Below are 21,329 nucleotides of genomic sequence, written 5' to 3'. Positions count from 1 at the left end.
TAATAATTCATAATACAAAAACTTATCTTAATTGAACACCGGAAATGTAAAACTATTTCAAATTATATATCATGTAAGCAAACATTACTTCCAACCCTTATCTGACATAAAAGTAACGTAAAACTATTTTTTTTTTACGTGATTCCAATTGCTGGGGTTCAATGCAGTTCATTCCTACATGATATTTCTGGTGTAGAAAAGCAAATAAAAAAAAATGGGCAAAGCAAAAGCTAAAAGCGAAAAATTTCCACTTTCTTATTGCTAAAGCAAATCATATCAGCTTAAAGTTAGTGATTTGTATTCAACCATTCTGATATCTGATTTTTAAGATCATCAACTTCCTCATCCTCATCATAGCATGCTTTTATTAATCGTTCACTTTCTTCTCGCAAACGGTCTAATCTGTGTTCTACCTCTTCAAATTTTTTCTCTTGTACAATTGACATTTTTCTCATCTATAAAAAATTTTCAAAGAAATTAAAACTAACAATGTACCCAGTATTTCTATAGTGTTATCTGATAATGTCACCAGAGGAATTGCTTGAAATTATCATTGTAATATGTACGGATTTACAATCCAAAGTATTACCTCTTTTAAATCTATGTTTTCTTTTTCCAATATAAAAATCGTATTCCTGAGTTCTGCATTTTCATTTTTCAGTTCATCGTTTTCCTTTGTTAAATTTTCAGCAGCACGAATTATTGCAGCAGTAATTTCACTTCCAAAATCCAAATTCTCAAACAAAGTTGAGCTTTGATATCTTATATCTTCCTCATTGATTCGAAAATGCTGAGCCGTCCTTTTTAGCTCCTAAAATTGACAAAAATTAGTCTTAAAAAACAATCTTAACATTATTTAACAGTTTTGAAACTCCATAAAACAATGAAAATTTCTCGAAAGAAGAAGCAAACCTGCATTACTTCTTCACAATGTTCACATATTTTCTTGAAAGTATCTCCTTCTCTTTCATTATTTTCCAACTGTTTAATTTCTCGGTCATGCAAGCAATCCAATAATACGCTCAAGCTTTTAAAGTTTTTCTCTGTATACTCATGCATTATTTTCATTTTACTCGCCATTTTTTGCATTTCATCCAAACCCTTTGACCATTTCTCATTCAATTTCTGAAATCCGATCTATAGACAATATGATGATGAATGTACTATTGTAAATAAAACGATATTCAACATTCAAATTTACTTCCTGAAGATTTTTTACATAACGTAGCATTTTTAACAGGAAGGCACAGTTCTGATTTTCTTCAGACTTTGTTTTGATAAACTCTGTCACAAAATATAGGCTTATCTGTCCATTTGTTTTAGAAATTCTAGATTAACAAAACTTATACAAGACTTTAGATAAGATTTACCTGCATTAAACTTGAGAAACAGTTGTTGTTTTCAGAAAACTGAGTTGTTATCACTTCTCGCAAACCATTAAGCTTTGATTTTGTACTCGTAAACAACATCTCAAATCTGTTTTTTTCCTCCACCATTTTTTCCATTATCGCTTCTAACTAAAGATTTTTGATTCCTTTGTTCAACTGGAAAATATAAAGTCATTAAAAAAAAAAGTACTTATTAGTTTGCAATAAAGATATTAAAAAAAATACTTATTAGTTCGCAATAAAGATATTGAAAAAAAATACTTATTAGTTCGCAATAAAGACATTAAAAAAAAAAAAAAAAAAAAAAAAAAAATGGGAGATCCTTTGAATCAAGCCAAATTGTACAAGAAAAATAATAAGAATGAAAAGAAGAATATGCGCAAATAAAATCACAAAAGAGAAGGGCATGATCATGGGATTGCTACTGCCCAACTTTATTCTTGTAGAATGTAAAAGTTATATGTATACATATATATATATACAGGAAAAAAAATTTTTATCGTTGTATTGATAAGTACAAAAAAGAGATCTCATCTCAGATCAAAATTTTACCCAAGTATTATGTTAACATTATTCTTATCCCTACTGACAGAAATCAATGAGAACACGCCCATCTCTGTATGCTTTATAATTAACAATACAATTATGATAGAATATCAAGGTTATCCACCATAATGTAGATATTTTTGTCTTTCCTAGTTCTATTAACTTCTCTTGCTAAATCTTATTTTTTTTAAATCCTTACTGTTTCTTCTCTTCTCTCTGACCAACACTCAACTGTCTCAGTATAGATAGAGCTAATATCTTATCTATCGACTAACCCCTTTTGTACGGGTTAAGCAATATGAAAAGCATAGCAAGTGGTTTTCAAAAGTTTTCCAATGTTTAAACAATGCATATAAAATATTCAATTAAGTTCAAAATATTGCTATTTTTGGCACTTAATTAAAGCTAAAATTGATAATTTAGAACCAATTTCCTTGTTTAATGTAACAAAACTATTACAAATTTTAAAATTTTTAAAAAAATCAAAATTTAAAATTGAAATAAAATTTTATTTTAATTCTTAAATTGATTTAAAACCATGATTTATTGAAAGTTTTATTAATTTTGCTGATAAAATTATGCGCAAAACTTAATTACAAAAGCGTGTTTTAATATTTAAACTATAAAATGACAACACAATATAGGACCAGCACTGGTGCAATGCATATAACATAACCAATTAAGTTCAAAATATTGCTATTTGTAGCTGTTTTGGAACTTAATTAAAATTAAAATTGATAATTTAAAACCATTTTCACTGTTTAATGTAAGAAAACATTAACAAATTTTAAAATTTTCAAAAATTTCAAAATTTAATTTTGAGTTTAAATTAAAATTTAATTCATAAATTGAATTAAAACCATAATTATTCGAAAGTTTTATTAATTTTGCTGATGAATTTATGCGCAAAACTTAATTACAAAAGCGTATTTTAATATTTAAACCATAAAATGACAACGCAATATACGACCAGCACTGGTACAATGCACGTAACATAGTCAATTAATTTCAAAATAAGCTTTTTTTAGTAGTTTTGGCGCTTAATAAAAATTAAATGATAAATTAGAACCAATTTCCTTGTCTAATGTAAGAAAACTATAACAAATTTTAAAATTTTTAAAAAATTCAAAATTTAGATTTGTATTTAAATTCAATTTAAAATCTTAAATTGAATTAAAATCATGATTAATTGAAAGTTTTATTAATTATGCTGATAAATTTATGCGCAAAACTTAATTACAAAAGCGTATTTTAATATTTAAACTATAAAATGACAACACAATATAGGACCAGCAATTAAAATTGAAAAATTAGAACCAATTTCCTTGTCTAATGTAAGAAAACAATAATAAATTTTAAAATTTTTAAAAAATTCGAAATTTAAATTAGAATTTAAATTTAATTTAAATTCTTAAATTGAATTAAAATCATGATTAATTGAAAGTTTTATTAATTTTGCTGATGAATTTATGCGCAAAACTTAATTACAAAAGCGTATTTTAATGTTTAAACTATAAAATAACAACGCAATATACGACCAGCACTGGTACAATGCACGTAACATAGTCAATTAATTTCAAAATAAGCTTTTTTTATCAGTTTTGGCACTTAATTAAAATTGAAATTGATAAATTGGAACCAATTTCCTTGTCTAATGTAAGAAAACTATAACAAATTTTAAAATTTTTAAAAAATTCAAAATTTAAATTTGAATTTAAATTTAATTTAAATTCTTAAATTGAAATAAAATCATGATTAATTGAAAGTTTTATTAATTTTGCTGATGAATTTATGCGCAAAACTTAATTACAAAAGCGTATTTTAATATTAAAACTATAAAATAACAACGCAATATACGACCAGCACTTGTACAATGCACATAACATGGTAAATTAGGTTCAAAATTAGCTTTTAGCAGTTTTGGCACTTAATTAAAATTGAAATTGATAAACTGGAACCAATTTCCTTGTCTAATGTAAGAAAACTATAACAAATTTTAAAATTTTTAAAAAATTCAAAATTTAAAGTTGAATTTAAATTTAATTTAAATTCTTAAATTGAATTAAAATCATGATTAATTGAAAGTTTTATTAATTTTGCTGATGAATTTATGCGCAAAACTTAATTACAAAAGCGTATTTTAATATTTAAACTATAAAATGACAACGCAATATACGACCAGCACTGGTACAATGCACATAACATAGTAAATAAGGTTCAAAATAAGCTTTTTTTAGCAGTTTTGGCACTTAATTAAAATTTAAATTGATAAATTGGAACAAATTTCCTTGTCTAATGTAAGAAAACTATAACAAATTTTAAAATTTTTAAAAAATTCAAAATTTAAATTTGAATTTAAATTTAATTTAAATTCTTAAATTGAATTATAATCATGATTAATTGAAAGTTTTATTAATTTTGCTGATGAATTTATGCGCAAAACTTAATTACAAAAGCGTATTTTAATATTTAAACTATAAAATGACAACACAATATAGGACCAGCACTGGTACAATGCACGTAACATAGTCAATTAGGTTTGAAAATAATATGGGCTTTTGTAAAAGGCTAAAGTGAATTTGAGGGGGAGGAAGAATTAAGATTAGTATTCATATATCATTAAGTCTATGAATTTGTTTCAGAAAGCATTGCTGTTCAAGAATGAGCAAGATTTGAGATTACAGACGATGACTTATAATTGTTTTTTTTTTTTTTTTTTCGGGGATTTTTTTAGGATAAAATTTGCTGTTTGCTGCTTTATATTATAAAAAACAAAATGATACAATCATTGCTCTTATTGGTGGAAATTTTTTCTTTTTTTTATACAGAAAATATTGTAAATGCTAATTTATGCATTTTGATTTCGATTTTTTTTTTTTTATGTTAGTGTTCATTTATAATTGTTTTTTTTTTTTTCTGTTAGCTACTTTGCTTTCATGTTTATATGAATTTATTCCGAATATAGTGCTCATTGGTCATATCTCTTCCTTTTTTTCCATATTCTGGCAGTGTCATTTTGTTTGTAGTATAGGATTTCCAGAAAGTGCGCACATAGATACTAATTGAAGATTTCCGAATATTAAAAATGGTCGGAATTATTCTAAATTTATTTTCTAATAATTTTCGCTGACATAGCTTTCTTATGCTGAAGGTGCGATATATCTAATGGCTAGATAGTTTCATATTGAGAATATTAATGAGAATATTACTTTGGTACTTGATTTATCGTTTTGTCTTCCTTTTGATCAGATCTTCCTTTGTCTTTTTAGGAAATTTCAGGAACAAGTTTCAGGAATTGTTTAATAATTTTGGCCAGAGTTTATATTACCATAAACACAAATTTATTTGACATATGTTGATTGATTGATTCACATGGATGTTTTGAATTAGATTATATTTTACGTCACTTTACGTGTCGCACATCGCTTCATTTAAAAGTGCATGAAGCAGTTTCTCTGTTATTTATTCAAAATGATATATTTGCATTATTCACTTTAGCATAATTTCGATTCAACAATTCCATGTTTTATTCTTAGCAATCTTCGTTTCATTTTCTTTTTATTTTTTCCTTTGCTACATACTTTCTTCCATTTTCATATCGAATCTGTTTAATATTATATAATTTTTTGTCAGAAAAAGTTGTGATTTTACTGCTACATCGTTATAATACATTCAAATGAAATTGAATGTAAAAAAAATTTCCTCAAATAGTCATTATTTTTATAGAAATTTAATTTTATGGTGATGCACAAATGATCACATTTTCGAATTGTTACCCGCGGGAACGTTCTAATTTATTTATGAAATATTTGCTTTACTTTTTCACTTATTAAATTTTCATATCCTGAAATTTTGCATGGATAACAACTATGATCAAATTTTCTAGATGTATCAATTAGAAAAAGTTTAAAAAAATGTATCAATTACTCATAGAGCTGACTGACCGAGCAGAATGTGAAATTTCACCTACGAAATTTTTTCAGATTGTTGAGGTATGCACCTACAACATTTTGAATAGTGTATTACTTCAAAATCGGCTTTAGTAACAAAATAAAATGGTGTAAAATTTAGGTAAAAAAAATAACTTCATTTTGGAAAAATGAGTTTTGTTGGCCGATTTAATTTTTTTTTTTGAAAAAACAATAGAAAAAATTGATCTCTTGTAAAGTTCTCCGTAATAGGAAGGTTGGAGAATAATCTTCAATGGTTAACTTTCTTCTTTTCCTCTTCCTTTCCCAATAGTTTGTTTTTGACCCATCTGAAGTTATTGTTGTTGTTTGTTTTTTTTCTTTTTTATAAGAAATTAATTCATAAAATAAAAGTTTCCCAAATCTTTGAATTAATATCAATTTTTATTAATAAGACAAGAATTTTTTTGAAAACGTTTTAATATATCAATAAAGTCACAAAATTAAAATAGAACAGATGTCAGATTACTTTCACCTTCTGCTTGGCCACAATCTTTTTCCATGCAACAATTTTTATTAATTTATTTTTTGCATAAAAATATACAAAAAAAAAAAAAAAAAAAACTTCATTATTTGCAATTTCATTTTAACATAAAAACTAATTCTACTTATCATTTATGTGCTGCAAATTGTTTAAATTTCCCAGTTGATCACTTTTTTCTTATTAAAGCAATGGAATTAATTAAAGAGTGACGTGGTAATAAACTCATAAAATTTTTGGACTGGTGATAAACTCAAAAAATTCATTAACAAAATTTTTTCTTGGACATATCTGATCTTTTTCTCATCATCAAACGTGATCTTTCACCATGCTGGTAACATAGTTTTACTAATTTACTGTTAACAATAAATCTTATGCAATTATCATTTTGAAATGCTGATCAAATGATAATATGACAAGTGATATTAGCAATCATTGGATCAATTAAATTAAAATATTTGTATGTGCAAGCAGGTATGCAATTGTACTTGCAATGCAACTGCAACTGCAAGTGCAAGTGCGGCTGCAAGAAATATTTACTGTTAAGGTTACATTTTGAAAAGGTTACAATTTAGGTTACAATTCGAAAATGTGACCATTTGTGTATCACCATGAAATCAAAAAATAGTGACTATTTGAGGAAATCTTTTTTGCATTCAATTTCATTTGGATGTATTATAACGATGTAGCAGTAAAAACACAATTTTTTCTTATTACAAAAAATTATATAACATTAAACAGATTCGACATGAAAATGAAACAAACTATGAAGCAGAGGAAAAAAAAAAAAAAAAAAAAAACAAAAAGAAAATGAAAGTGCAATAAAGATAGCTAAGAATAAAACATGGAATTGTTGAATCGAAATATTATGCAAAGTGAATAACGCAAACATATCACTTTGAATAAATAACAGAGAAACTGCTTCATGCATTTAAATGAAGTGATAAAACGACACGTAAAGTGACGCAAAATATAATCTAATAAATAAGGAAAAATTTTTGCGGCTTTGTTACTTGAATTGCTGCTTACATATATGTTTTATAATTGTAACTAATGAATTAAAAATTTTTCTATACAGTCTCCTTATTATAACTTCTCTTATTCTAATAATTACCACTTTTTTTCTTATTCTAATTTCATTTTTTATTTCACTTAATTTGATTTTTTCGATTTGCAACTAATATTAATACATTTTACCGATTTTTAGTTCTAATTTTATTGATTTGAACAGCAAAAAACAGTACGTTTTTTTTTTTTTTTTTTATATTAGACGCTTCGTTGCCAAACATTAAGCTTTTGCTACCACAGAATAATAACAATGAAAATGCGTCAAGTTTTATGATTTTTATTGTTTGAAAGCTGAATTAAGCAAGAAAAATTACATTTATTTACAAAGAAGCAAATATAAAATCCCAATAAATAAATCTATGTATCAAAGAATGCACAAAAAAATTTTTACAAATTAAAATCTAATTCGAAATAATCTCGCGAACCTTCAAATAATTTACAAAAAGTATCAAATAAAATTTAATAATCCATAATACAAAAACTTATCTTAATTGAACACCGGAAATGTAAAACTATTTCAAATTATATATCATGTAAGCAAACATTACTCCAACCCTTATCTGACATAAAAGTAACGTAAAACTATTTTTTTTTTACGTGATTCCAATTGCTGGGGTTCAATGCAGTTCATTCCTACATGATATTTCTGGTGTAGAAAAGCAAATAAAAAAAAAATGGGCAAAGCAAAAGCTAAAAGCGAAAAATTTCCACTTTCTTATTGCTAAAGCAAATCATATCAGCTTAAAGTTAGTGATTTGTATTCAACCATTCTGATATCTGATTTTTAAGATCATCAACTTCCTCATCCTCATCATAGCATGCTTTTATTAATCGTTCACTTTCTTCTCGCAAACGGTCTAATCTGTGTTCTACCTCTTCAAATTTTTTCTCTTGTACAATTGACATTTTTCTCATCTATAAAAAATTTTCAAAGAAATTAAAACTAACAATGTACCCAGTATTTCTATAGTGTTATCTGATAATGTCACCAGAGGAATTGCTTGAAATTATCATTGTAATATGTACGGATTTACAATCCAAAGTATTACCTCTTTTAAATCTATGTTTTCTTTTTCCAATATAAAAATCGTATTCCTGAGTTCTGCATTTTCATTTTTCAGTTCATCGTTTTCCTTTGTTAAATTTTCAGCAGCACGAATTATTGCAGCAGTAATTTCACTTCCAAAATCCAAATTCTCAAACAAAGTTGAGCTTTGATATCTTATATCTTCCTCATTGATTCGAAAATGCTGAGCCGTCCTTTTTAGCTCCTAAAATTGACAAAAATTAGTCTTAAAAAACAATCTTAACATTATTTAACAGTTTTGAAACTCCATAAAACAATGAAAATTTCTCGAAAGAAGAAGCAAACCTGCATTACTTCTTCACAATGTTCACATATTTTCTTGAAAGTATCTCCTTCTCTTTCATTATTTTCCAACTGTTTAATTTCTCGGTCATGCAAGCAATCCAATAATACGCTCAAGCTTTTAAAGTTTTTCTCTGTATACTCATGCATTATTTTCATTTTACTCGCCATTTTTTGCATTTCATCCAAACCCTTTGACCATTTCTCATTCAATTTCTGAAATCCGATCTATAGACAATATGATGATGAATGTACTATTGTAAATAAAACGATATTCAACATTCAAATTTACTTCCTGAAGATTTTTTACATAACGTAGCATTTTTAACAGGAAGGCACAGTTCTGATTTTCTTCAGACTTTGTTTTGATAAACTCTGTCACAAAATATAGGCTTATCTGTCCATTTGTTTTAGAAATTCTAGATTAACAAAACTTATACAAGACTTTAGATAAGATTTACCTGCATTAAACTTGAGAAACAATTGTTGTTTTCAGAAAACTGAGTTGTTATCACTTCTCGCAAACCATTAAGCTTTGATTTTGTACTCGTAAACAACATCTCAAATCTGTTTTTTTCCTCCACCATTTTTTCCATTATCGCTTCTAACTAAAGATTTTTGATTCCTTTGTTCAACTGGAAAATATAAAGTCATTAAAAAAAAAAGTACTTATTAGTTTGCAATAAAGATATTAAAAAAAATACTTATTAGTTCGCAATAAAGATATTGAAAAAAAATACTTATTAGTTCGCAATAAAGACATTAAAAAAAAAAAAAAAAAAAAAAAAAAAAATGGGAGATCCTTTGAATCAAGCCAAATTGTACAAGAAAAATAATAAGAATGAAAAGAAGAATATGCGCAAATAAAATCACAAAAGAGAAGGGCATGATCATGGGATTGCTACTGCCCAACTTTATTCTTGTAGAATGTAAAAGTTATATGTATACATATATATATATACAGGAAAAAAAATTTTTATCGTTGTATTGATAAGTACAAAAAAGAGATCTCATCTCAGATCAAAATTTTACCCAAGTATTATGTTAACATTACTCTTATCCCTACTGACAGAAATCAATGAGAACACGCCCATCTCTGTATGCTTTATAATTAACAATACAATTATGATAGAATATCAAGGTTATCCACCATAATGTAGATATTTTTGTCTTTCCTAGTTCTATTAACTTCTCTTGCTAAATCTTATTTTTTTTAAATCCTTACTGTTTCTTCTCTTCTCTCTGACCAACACTCAACTGTCTCAGTATAGATAGAGCTAATATCTTATCTATCGACTAACCCCTTTTGTACGGGTTAAGCAATATGAAAAGCATAGCAAGTGGTTTTCAAAAGTTTTCCAATGTTTAAACAATGCATATAAAATATTCAATTAAGTTCAAAATATTGCTATTTTTGGCACTTAATTAAAGCTAAAATTGATAATTTAGAACCAATTTCCTTGTTTAATGTAACAAAACTATTACAAATTTTAAAATTTTTAAAAAAATCAAAATTTAAAATTGAAATAAAATTTTATTTTAATTCTTAAATTGATTTAAAACCATGATTTATTGAAAGTTTTATTAATTTTGCTGATAAAATTATGCGCAAAACTTAATTACAAAAGCGTGTTTTAATATTTAAACTATAAAATGACAACACAATATAGGACCAGCACTGGTGCAATGCATATAACATAACCAATTAAGTTCAAAATATTGCTATTTGTAGCTGTTTTGGAACTTAATTAAAATTAAAATTGATAATTTAAAACCATTTTCACTGTTTAATGTAAGAAAACATTAACAAATTTTAAAATTTTCAAAAATTTCAAAATTTAAATTTGAGTTTAAATTAAAATTTAATTCATAAATTGAATTAAAACCATAATTATTCGAAAGTTTTATTAATTTTGCTGATGAATTTATGCGCAAAACTTAATTACAAAAGCGTATTTTAATATTTAAACCATAAAATGACAACGCAATATACGACCAGCACTGGTACAATGCACGTAACATAATCAATTAGGTTCAAAATAAGCTTTTTTTTAGCAGTTTTGGCGCTTAATAAAAATTAAATGATAAATTAGAACCAATTTCCTTGTCTAATGTAAGAAAACTATAACAAATTTTAAAATTTTTAAAAAATTCAAAATTTAAATTTGAATTTAAATTTAATTTAAATTCTTAAATTGAATTAAAATCATGATTAATTGAAAGTTTTATTATTTTTGCTGATGAATTTATGCGCAATACTTAATTACAAAAGCGTATTTTAATATTTAAACTATAAAATGACAACGCAATATACGACCAGCACTGGTACAATGCACATAACATAGTAAATAAGGTTCAAAATAAGCTTTTTTTAGCAGTTTTGGCACTTAATTAAAATTGAAATTGATAAATTGGAACCAATTTCCTTGTCTAATGTAAGAAAACTATAACAAATTTTAAAATTTTTAAAAAATTCAAAATTTAAATTTGAATTTAAATTTAATTTAAATTCTTAAATTGAATTAAAATCATGATTAATTGAAAGTTTTATTAATTTTGCTGATGAATTTATGCGCAAAACTTAATTACAAAAGCGTATTTTAATATTTAAACTATAAAATAACAACGCAATATACGACCAGCACTGGTACAATGCACGTAACATAGTCAATTAATTTCAAAATAAGCTTTTTTTAGTAGTTTTGGCACTTAACTAGAATTAAAATTGATAAATTAGAACCAATTTCCTTGTCTAATGTAAGAAAACTATAACAAATTTTAAAATTTTTAAAAAATTCAAAATTTAAATTTGAATTTAAATTTAATTTAAATTCTTAAATTGAATTAAAATCATGATTAATTGAAAGTTTTATTAATTTTGCTGATGAATTTATGCGCAAAACTTAATTACAAAGCGTATTTTAATATTTAAACTATAAAATAACAACGCAATATACGACCAGCACTGGTACAATGCACGTAACATAGTCAATTAATTTCAAAATAAGCTTTTTTTAGTAGTTTTGGCACTTAATTAGAATTAAAATTGATAAATTAGAACCAATTTCCTTGTCTAATGTAAGAAAACTATAACAAATTTTAAAATTTTTAAAAAATTCAAAATTTAAATTTGAATTTAAATTTAATTTAAATTCTTAAATTGAATTAAAATCATGATTAATTGAAAGTTTTATTAATTTTGCTGATGAATTTATGCGCAAAACTTAATTACAAAAGCGTATTTTAATATTTAAACTATAAAATAACAACGCAATATACGACCAGCACTGGTACAATGCACATAACATAGTAAATTAGGTTCAAAATAAGCTTTTTTAGCAGTTTTGGCACTTAATTAAAATTGAAATTGATAAATTGGAACCAATTTCCTTGTCTAATGTAAGAAAACTATAACAAATTTTAAAATTTTTAAAAAATTCAAAATTTAAATTTGAATTTAAATTTAATTTAAATTCTTAAATTGAATTAAAATCATGATTAATTGAAAGTTTTATTAATTTTGCTGATGAATTTATGCGCAAAACTTAATTACAAAAGCGTATTTTAATATTTAAACTATAAAATAACAACGCAATATACGACCAGCACTGGTACAATGCACATAACATAGTAAATTAGGTTCAAAATAAGCTTTTTTAGCAGTTTTGGCACTTAATTAAAATTGAAATTGATAAATTGGAACCAATTTCCTTGTCTAATGTAAGAAAACTATAACAAATTTTAAAATTTTTAAAAAATTCAAAATTTAAATTTGAATTTAAATTTAATTTAAATTCTTAAATTGAATTAAAATCATGATTAATTGAAAGTTTTATTAATTTTGCTGATGAATTTATGCGCAAAACTTAATTACAAAAGCGTATTTTAATATTTAAACTATAAAATGACAACGCAATATACGACCAGCACTGGTACAATGCACATAACATAGTAAATTAGGTTCAAAATAAGCTTTTTTTAGCAGTTTTGGCACTTAATTAAAATTGAAATTGATAAATTGGAACCAATTTCCTTGTCTAATGTAAGAAAACTATAACAAATTTTAAAATTTTTAAAAAATTCAAAATTTAAATTTGAATTTAAATTTAATTTAAATTCTTAAATTGAATTAAAATCATGATTAATTGAAAGTTTTATTAATTTTGCTGATGAATTTATGCGCAAAACTTAATTACAAAAGCGTATTTTAATATTTAAACTATAAAATGACAACGCAATATACGACCAGCACTGGTACAATGCACATAACATAGTAAATTAAGGTTCAAAATAAGCTTTTTTTAGCAGTTTTGGCACTTAATTAAAATTGAAATTGATAAATTGGAACCAATTTCCTTGTCTAATGTAAGAAAACTATAACAAATTTTAAAATTTTTAAAAAATTCAAAATTTAAATTTGAATTTAAATTTAATTTAAATTCTTAAATTGAATTAAAATCATGATTAATTGAAAGTTTTATTAATTTTGCTGATGAATTTATGCGCAAAACTTAATTACAAAAGCGTATTTTAATATTTAAACTATAAAATAACAACGCAATATACGACCAGCACTGGTACAATGCACGTAACATAGTCAATTAATTTCAAAATAAGCTTTTTTTAGTAGTTTTGGCACTTAACTAGAATTAAAATTGATAAATTAGAACCAATTTCCTTGTCTAATGTAAGAAAACTATAACAAATTTTAAAATTTTTAAAAAATTCAAAATTTAAATTTGAATTTAAATTTAATTTAAATTCTTAAATTGAATTAAAATCATGATTAATTGAAAGTTTTATTAATTTTGCTGATGAATTTATGCGCAAAACTTAATTACAAAAGCGTATTTTAATATTTAAACTATAAAATAACAACGCAATATACGACCAGCACTGGTACAATGCACATAACATAGTAAATTAGGTTCAAAATAAGCTTTTAGCAGTTTTGGCACTTAATTAAAATTGAAATTGATAAATTGGAACCAATTTCCTTGTCTAATGTAAGAAAACTATAACAAATTTTAAAATTTTTAAAAAATTCAAAATTTAAATTTGAATTTAAATTTAATTTAAATTCTTAAATTGAATTAAAATCATGATTAATTGAAAGTTTTATTAATTTTGCTGATGAATTTATGCGCAAAACTTAATTACAAAAGCGTATTTTAATATTTAAACTATAAAATAACAACGCAATATACGACCAGCACTGGTACAATGCACATAACATAGTAAATTAGGTTCAAAATAAGCTTTTTTAGCAGTTTTGGCACTTAATTAAAATTGAAATTGATAAATTGGAACCAATTTCCTTGTCTAATGTAAGAAAACTATAACAAATTTTAAAATTTTTAAAAAATTCAAAATTTAAATTTGAATTTAAATTTAATTTAAATTCTTAAATTGAATTAAAATCATGATTAATTGAAAGTTTTATTAATTTTGCTGATGAATTTATGCGCAAAACTTAATTACAAAAGCGTATTTTAATATTTAAACTATAAAATGACAACGCAATATACGACCAGCACTGGTACAATGCACGTAACATAGTCAATTAATTTCAAAATAAGCTTTTTTTAGTAGTTTTGGCACTTAACTAGAATTAAAATTGATAAATTAGAACCAATTTCCTTGTCTAATGTAAGAAAACTATAACAAATTTTAAAATTTTTAAAAAATTCAAAATTTAAATTTGAATTTAAATTTAATTTAAATTCTTAAATTGAATTAAAATCATGATTAATTGAAAGTTTTATTAATTTTGCTGATGAATTTATGCGCAAAACTTAATTACAAAAGCGTATTTTAATATTTAAACTATAAAATGACAACGCAATATACGACCAGCACTGGTACAATGCACATAACATAGTCAATTAGGTTCAAAATAAGCTTTTTTTAGTCAGTTTTGGCACTTAATTAAAATTGAAATTGATAAATTAGAACCAATTTCCTTGTCTAATGTAAGAAAACTATAACAAATTTTAAAATTTTTAAAAAATTCAAAATTTAAATTTGAATTTAAATTTAATTTAAATTCTTAAATTGAATTAAAATCATGATTAATTGAAAGTTTTATTAATTTTGCTGATGAATTTATGCGCAAAACTTAATTACAAAAGCGTATTTTAATATTTAAACTATAAAATGACAACGCAATATACGACCAGCACTGGTACAATGCACATAACATAGTAAATTAGGTTCAAAATAAGCTTTTTTTAGCAGTTTTGGCACTTAATTAAAATTAAATTGATAAATTGGAACCAATTTCCTTGTCTAATGTAAGAAAACTATAACAAATTTTAAAATTTTTAAAAAATTCAAAATTTAAATTTGAATTTAAATTTAATTTAAATTCTTAAATTGAATTAAAATCATGATTAATTGAAAGTTTTATTAATTTTGCTGATGAATTTATGCGCAAAACTTAATTACAAAAGCGTATTTTAATATTTAAACTATAAAATAACAACGCAATATACGACCAGCACTGGTACAATGCACATAACATAGTAAATTAGGTTCAAAATAAGCTTTTTTAGCAGTTTTGGCACTTAATTAAAATTGAAATTGATAAATTGGAACCAATTTCCTTGTCTAATGTAAGAAAACTATAACAAATTTTAAAATTTTTAAAAAATTCAAAATTTAAATTTGAATTTAAATTTAATTTAAATTCTTAAATTGAATTAAAATCATGATTAATTGAAAGTTTTATTAATTTTGCTGATGAATTTATGCGCAAAACTTAATTACAAAAGCGTATTTTAATATTTAAACTATAAAATGACAACGCAATATACGACCAGCACTGGTACAATGCACATAACATAGTAAATTAAGGTTCAAAATAAGCTTTTTTTAGCAGTTTTGGCACTTAATTAAAATTAAATTGATAAATTGGAACCAATTTCCTTGTCTAATGTAAGAAAACTATAACAAATTTTAAAATTTTTAAAAAATTCAAAATTTAAATTTGAATTTAAATTTAATTTAAATTCTTAAATTGAATTAAAATCATGATTAATTGAAAGTTTTATTAATTTTGCTGATGAATTTATGCGCAAAACTTAATTACAAAAGCGTATTTTAATATTTAAACTATAAAATGACAACACAATATAGGACCAGCACTGGTACAATGCACGTAACATAGTCAATTAGGTTTGAAAATAATATGGGCTTTTGTAAAAGGCTAAAGTGAATTTGAGGGGGAGGAAGAATTAAGATTAGTATTCATATATCATTAAGTCTATGAATTTGTTTCAGAAAGCATTGCTGTTCAAGAATGAGCAAGATTTGAGATTACAGACGATGACTTATAATTGTTTTTTTTTTTTTTTTTTTCGGGGATTTTTTTAGGATAAAATTTGCTGTTTGCTGCTTTATATTATAAAAAACAAAATGATACAATCATTGCTCTTATTGGTGGAAATTTTTTCTTTTTTTTATACAGAAAATATTGTAAATGCTAATTTATGCATTTTGATTTCGATTTTTTTTTTTTATGTTAGTGTTCATTTATAATTGTTTTTTTTTTTTTTTTTTTTTCTGTTAGCTACTTTGCTTTCATGTTTATATGAATTTATTCCGAATATAGTGCTCATTGGTCATATCTCTTCCTTTTTTTCCATATTCTGGCAGTGTCATTTTGTTTGTAGTATAGGATTTCCAGAAAGTGCGCACATAGATACTAATTGAAGATTTCCGAATATTAAAAATGGTCGGAATTATTCTAAATTTATTTTCTAATAATTTTCGCTGACATAGCTTTCTTATGCTGAAGGTGCGATATATCTAATGGCTAGATAGTTTCATATTGAGAATATTAATGAGAATATTACTTTGGTACTTGATTTATCGTTTTGTCTTCCTTTTGATCAGATCTTCCTTTGTCTTTTTAGGAAATTTCAGGAACAAGTTTCAGGAATTGTTTAATAATTTTGGCCAGAGTTTATATTACCATAAACACAAATTTATTTGACATATGTTGATTGATTGATTCACATGGATGTTTTGAATTAGATTATATTTTACGTCACTTTACGTGTCGCACATCGCTTCATTTAAAAGTGCATGAAGCAGTTTCTCTGTTATTTATTCAAAATGATATATTTGCATTATTCACTTTAGCATAATTTCGATTCAACAATTCCATGTTTTATTCTTAGCAATCTTCGTTTCATTTTCTTTTTATTTTTTCCTTTGCTACATACTTTCTTCCATTTTCATATCGAATCTGTTTAATATTATATAATTTTTTGTCAGAAAAAGTTGTGATTTTACTGCTACATCGTTATAATACATTCAAATGAAATTGAATGTAAAAAAAATTTCCTCAAATAGTCATTATTTTTATAGAAATTTAATTTTATGGTGATGCACAAATGATCACATTTTCGAATTGTTACCCGCGGGAACGTTCTAATTTATTTATGAAATATTTGCTTTACTTTTTCACTTATTAAATTTTCATATCCTGAAATTTTGCATGGATAACAACTATGATCAAATTTTCTAGATGTATCAATTAGAAAAAGTTTAAAAAAATGTATCAATTACTCATAGAGCTGACTGACCGAGCAGAATGTGAAATTTCACCTACGAAATTTTTTCAGATTGTTGAGGTATGCACCTACAACATTTTGAATAGTGTATTACTTCAAAATCGGCTTTAGTAACAAAATAAAATGGTGTAAAATTTAGGTAAAAAAAATAACTTCATTTTGGAAAAATGAGTTTTGTTGGCCGATTTAATTTTTTTTTTGAAAAAACAATAGAAAAAATTGATCTCTTGTAAAGTTCTCCGTAATAGGAAGGTTGGAGAATAATCTTCAATGGTTAACTTTCTTCTTTTCCTCTTCCTTTCCCAATAGTTTGTTTTTGACCCATCTGAAGTTATTGTTGTTGTTTGTTTTTTTTCTTTTTTATAAGAAATTAATTCATAAAATAAAAGTTTCCCAAATCTTTGAATTAATATCAATTTTTATTAATAAGACAAGAATTTTTTTGAAAACGTTTTAATATATCAATAAAGTCACAAAATTAAAATAGAACAGATGTCAGATTACTTTCACCTTCTGCTTGGCCACAATCTTTTTCCATGCAACAATTTTTATTAATTTATTTTTTGCATAAAAATATACAAAAAAAAAAAAAAAAAAAAACTTCATTATTTGCAATTTCATTTTAACATAAAAACTAATTCTACTTATCATTTATGTGCTGCAAATTGTTCAAATTTCCCAGTTGATCACTTTTTTCTTATTAAAGCAATGGAATTAATTAAAGAGTGACGTGGTAATAAACTCATAAAATTTTTGGACTGGTGATAAACTCAAAAAATTCATTAACAAAATTTTTTCTTGGACATATCTGATCTTTTTCTCATCATCAAACGTGATCTTTCACCATGCTGGTAACATAGTTTTACTAATTTACTGTTAACAATAAATCTTATGCAATTATCATTTTGAAATGCTGATCAAATGATAATATGACAAGTGATATTAGCAATCATTGGATCAATTAAATTAAAATATTTGTATGTGCAAGCAGGTATGCAATTGTACTTGCAATGCAACTGCAACTGCAAGTGCAAGTGCGGCTGCAAGAAATATTTACTGTTAAGGTTACATTTTGAAAAGGTTACAATTTAGGTTACAATTCGAAAATGTGACCATTTGTGTATCACCATGAAATCAAAAAATAGTGACTATTTGAGGAAATCTTTTTTGCATTCAATTTCATTTGGATGTATTATAACGATGTAGCAGTAAAAACACAATTTTTTCTTATTACAAAAAATTATATAATATTAAACAGATTCGACATGAAAATGAAACAAACTATGAAGCAGAGGAAAAAAAAAAAAAAAAAAAACAAAAAGAAAATGAAAGTGCAATAAAGATAGCTAAGAATAAAACATGGAATTGTTGAATCGAAATATTATGCAAAGTGAATAACGCAAACATATCACTTTGAATAAATAACAGAGAAACTGCTTCATGCATTTAAATGAAGTGATAAAACGACACGTAAAGTGACGCAAAATATAATCTAATAAATAAGGAAAAATTTTTGCGGCTTTGTTACTTGAATTGCTGCTTACATATATGTTTTATAATTGTAACTAATGAATTAAAAATTTTTCTATACAGTCTCCTTATTATAACTTCTCTTATTCTAATAATTACCACTTTTTTTCTTATTCTAATTTCATTTTTTATTTCACTTAATTTGATTTTTTCGATTTGCAACTAATATTAATACATTTTACCGATTTTTAGTTCTAATTTTATTGATTTGAACAGCAAAAAACAGTACGTTTTTTTTTTTTTTTTTTTATATTAGACGCTTCGTTGCCAAACATTAAGCTTTTGCTACCACAGAATAATAACAATGAAAATGCGTCAAGTTTTATGATTTTTATTGTTTGAAAGCTGAATTAAGCAAGAAAAATTACATTTATTTACAAAGAAGCAAATATAAAATCCCAATAAATAAATCTATGTATCAAAGAATGCACAAAAAAATTTTTACAAATTAAAATCTAATTCGAAATAATCTCGCGAACCTTCAAATAATTTACAAAAAGTATCAAATAAAATTTAATAATCCATAATACAAAAACTTATCTTAATTGAACACCGGAAATGTAAAACTATTTCAAATTATATATCATGTAAGCAAACATTACTCCAACCCTTATCTGACATAAAAGTAACGTAAAACTATTTTTTTTTTACGTGATTCCAATTGCTGGGGTTCAATGCAGTTCATTCCTACATGATATTTCTGGTGTAGAAAAGCAAATAAAAAAAAAATGGGCAAAGCAAAAGCTAAAAGCGAAAAATTTCCACTTTCTTATTGCTAAAGCAAATCATATCAGCTTAAAGTTAGTGATTTGTATTCAACCATTCTGATATCTGATTTTTAAGATCATCAACTTCCTCATCCTCATCATAGCATGCTTTTATTAATCGTTCACTTTCTTCTCGCAAACGGTCTAATCTGTGTTCTACCTCTTCAAATTTTTTCTCTTGTACAATTGACATTTTTCTCATCTATAAAAAATTTTCAAAGAAATTAAAACTAACAATGTACCCAGTATTTCTATAGTGTTATCTGATAATGTCACCAGAGGAATTGCTTGAAATTATCATTGTAATATGTACGGATTTACAATCCAAAGTATTACCTCTTTTAAATCTATGTTTTCTTTTTCCAATATAAAAATCGTATTCCTGAGTTCTGCATTTTCATTTTTCAGTTCATCGTTTTCCTTTGTTAAATTTTCAGCAGCACGAATTATTGCAGCAGTAATTTCACTTCCAAAATCCAAATTCTCAAACAAAGTTGAGCTTTGATATCTTATATCTTCCTCATTGATTCGAAAATGCTGAGCCGTCCTTTTTAGCTCCTAAAATTGACAAAAATTAGTCTTAAAAAACAATCTTAACATTATTTAACAGTTTTGAAACTCCATAAAACAATGAAAATTTCTCGAAAGAAGAAGCAAACCTGCATTACTTCTTCACAATGTTCACATATTTTCTTGAAAGTATCTCCTTCTCTTTCATTATTTTCCAACTGTTTAATTTCTCGGTCATGCAAGCAATCCAATAATACGCTCAAGCTTTTAAAGTTTTTCTCTGTATACTCATGCATTATTTTCATTTTACTCGCCATTTTTTGCATTTCATCCAAACCCTTTGACCATTTCTCATTCAATTTCTGAAATCCGATCTATAGACAATATGATGATGAATGTACTATTGTAAATAAAACGATATTCAACATTCAAATTTACTTCCTGAAGATTTTTTACATAACGTAGCATTTTTAACAGGAAGGCACAGTTCTGATTTTCTTCAGACTTTGTTTTGATAAACTCTGTCACAAAATATAGGCTTATCTGTCCATTTGTTTTAGAAATTCTAGATTAACAAAACTTATACAAGACTTTAGATAAGATTTACCTGCATTAAACTTGAGAAACAATTGTTGTTTTCAGAAAACTGAGTTGTTATCACTTCTCGCAAACCATTAAGCTTTGATTTTGTACTCGTAAACAACATCTCAAATCTGTTTTTTTCCTCCACCATTTTTTCCATTATCGCTTCTAACTAAAGATTTTTGATTCCTTTGTTCAACTGGAAAATATAAAGTCATTAAAAAAAAAGTACTTATTAGTTTGCAATAAAGATATTAAAAAAAATACTTATTAGTTCGCAATAAAGATATTGAAAAAAAATACTTATTAGTTCGCAATAAAGACATTAAAAAAAAAAAAAAAAAAAATGGGAGATCCTTTGAATCAAGCCAAATTGTACAAGAAAAATAATAAGAATGAAAAGAAGAATATGCGCAAATAAAATCACAAAAGAGAAGGGCATGATCATGGGATTGCTACTGCCCAACTTTATTCTTGTAGAATGTAAAAGTTATATGTATACATATATATATATACAGGAAAAAAAATTTTTATCGTTGTA

The 21,329-nt window shown here is 24.8% G+C and overlaps 3 protein-coding genes across 3 annotated transcripts; all 3 read right to left on the bottom strand.

The window, feature by feature from the left end:
- Positions 1–287: 287 nt before the first annotated feature.
- Positions 288–1,496, bottom strand: Bm17178 (Uncharacterized protein; the record flags this gene model as incomplete). The annotated part of the gene is made up of 4 exons (XM_043082960.1): positions 288–455; positions 590–811; positions 913–1,125; positions 1,371–1,496. The coding sequence occupies 4 exons, from the start codon at positions 1,494–1,496 to the stop codon at positions 288–290; spliced, it is 729 nt and encodes a 242-aa protein (XP_042938894.1).
- A 6,702-nt stretch (positions 1,497–8,198) lies between these two features.
- On the bottom strand, positions 8,199–9,407 carry Bm17177 (Uncharacterized protein; the record flags this gene model as incomplete). The annotated part of the gene is made up of 4 exons (XM_043082959.1): positions 8,199–8,366; positions 8,501–8,722; positions 8,824–9,036; positions 9,282–9,407. The coding sequence occupies 4 exons, from the start codon at positions 9,405–9,407 to the stop codon at positions 8,199–8,201; spliced, it is 729 nt and encodes a 242-aa protein (XP_042938893.1).
- Positions 9,408–19,730: 10,323 nt separating this feature from the next.
- Positions 19,731–20,939, bottom strand: Bm17176 (Uncharacterized protein; the record flags this gene model as incomplete). Its single annotated transcript, XM_043082958.1, has 4 exons — positions 19,731–19,898; positions 20,033–20,254; positions 20,356–20,568; positions 20,814–20,939. The coding sequence occupies 4 exons, from the start codon at positions 20,937–20,939 to the stop codon at positions 19,731–19,733; spliced, it is 729 nt and encodes a 242-aa protein (XP_042938892.1).
- Positions 20,940–21,329: the final 390 nt, after the last annotated feature.

The sequence above is a fragment of the Brugia malayi genome (assembly GCF_000002995.4).
Source record: "Brugia malayi strain FR3 genome assembly, contig: Bm_039, whole genome shotgun sequence".
Taxonomy (NCBI): Eukaryota; Metazoa; Nematoda; class Chromadorea; order Rhabditida; family Onchocercidae; genus Brugia; species Brugia malayi.
The sequence above is the reverse complement of the archived record's forward strand: the minus strand, read 5'-3'. Positions and strand labels throughout refer to the sequence as shown.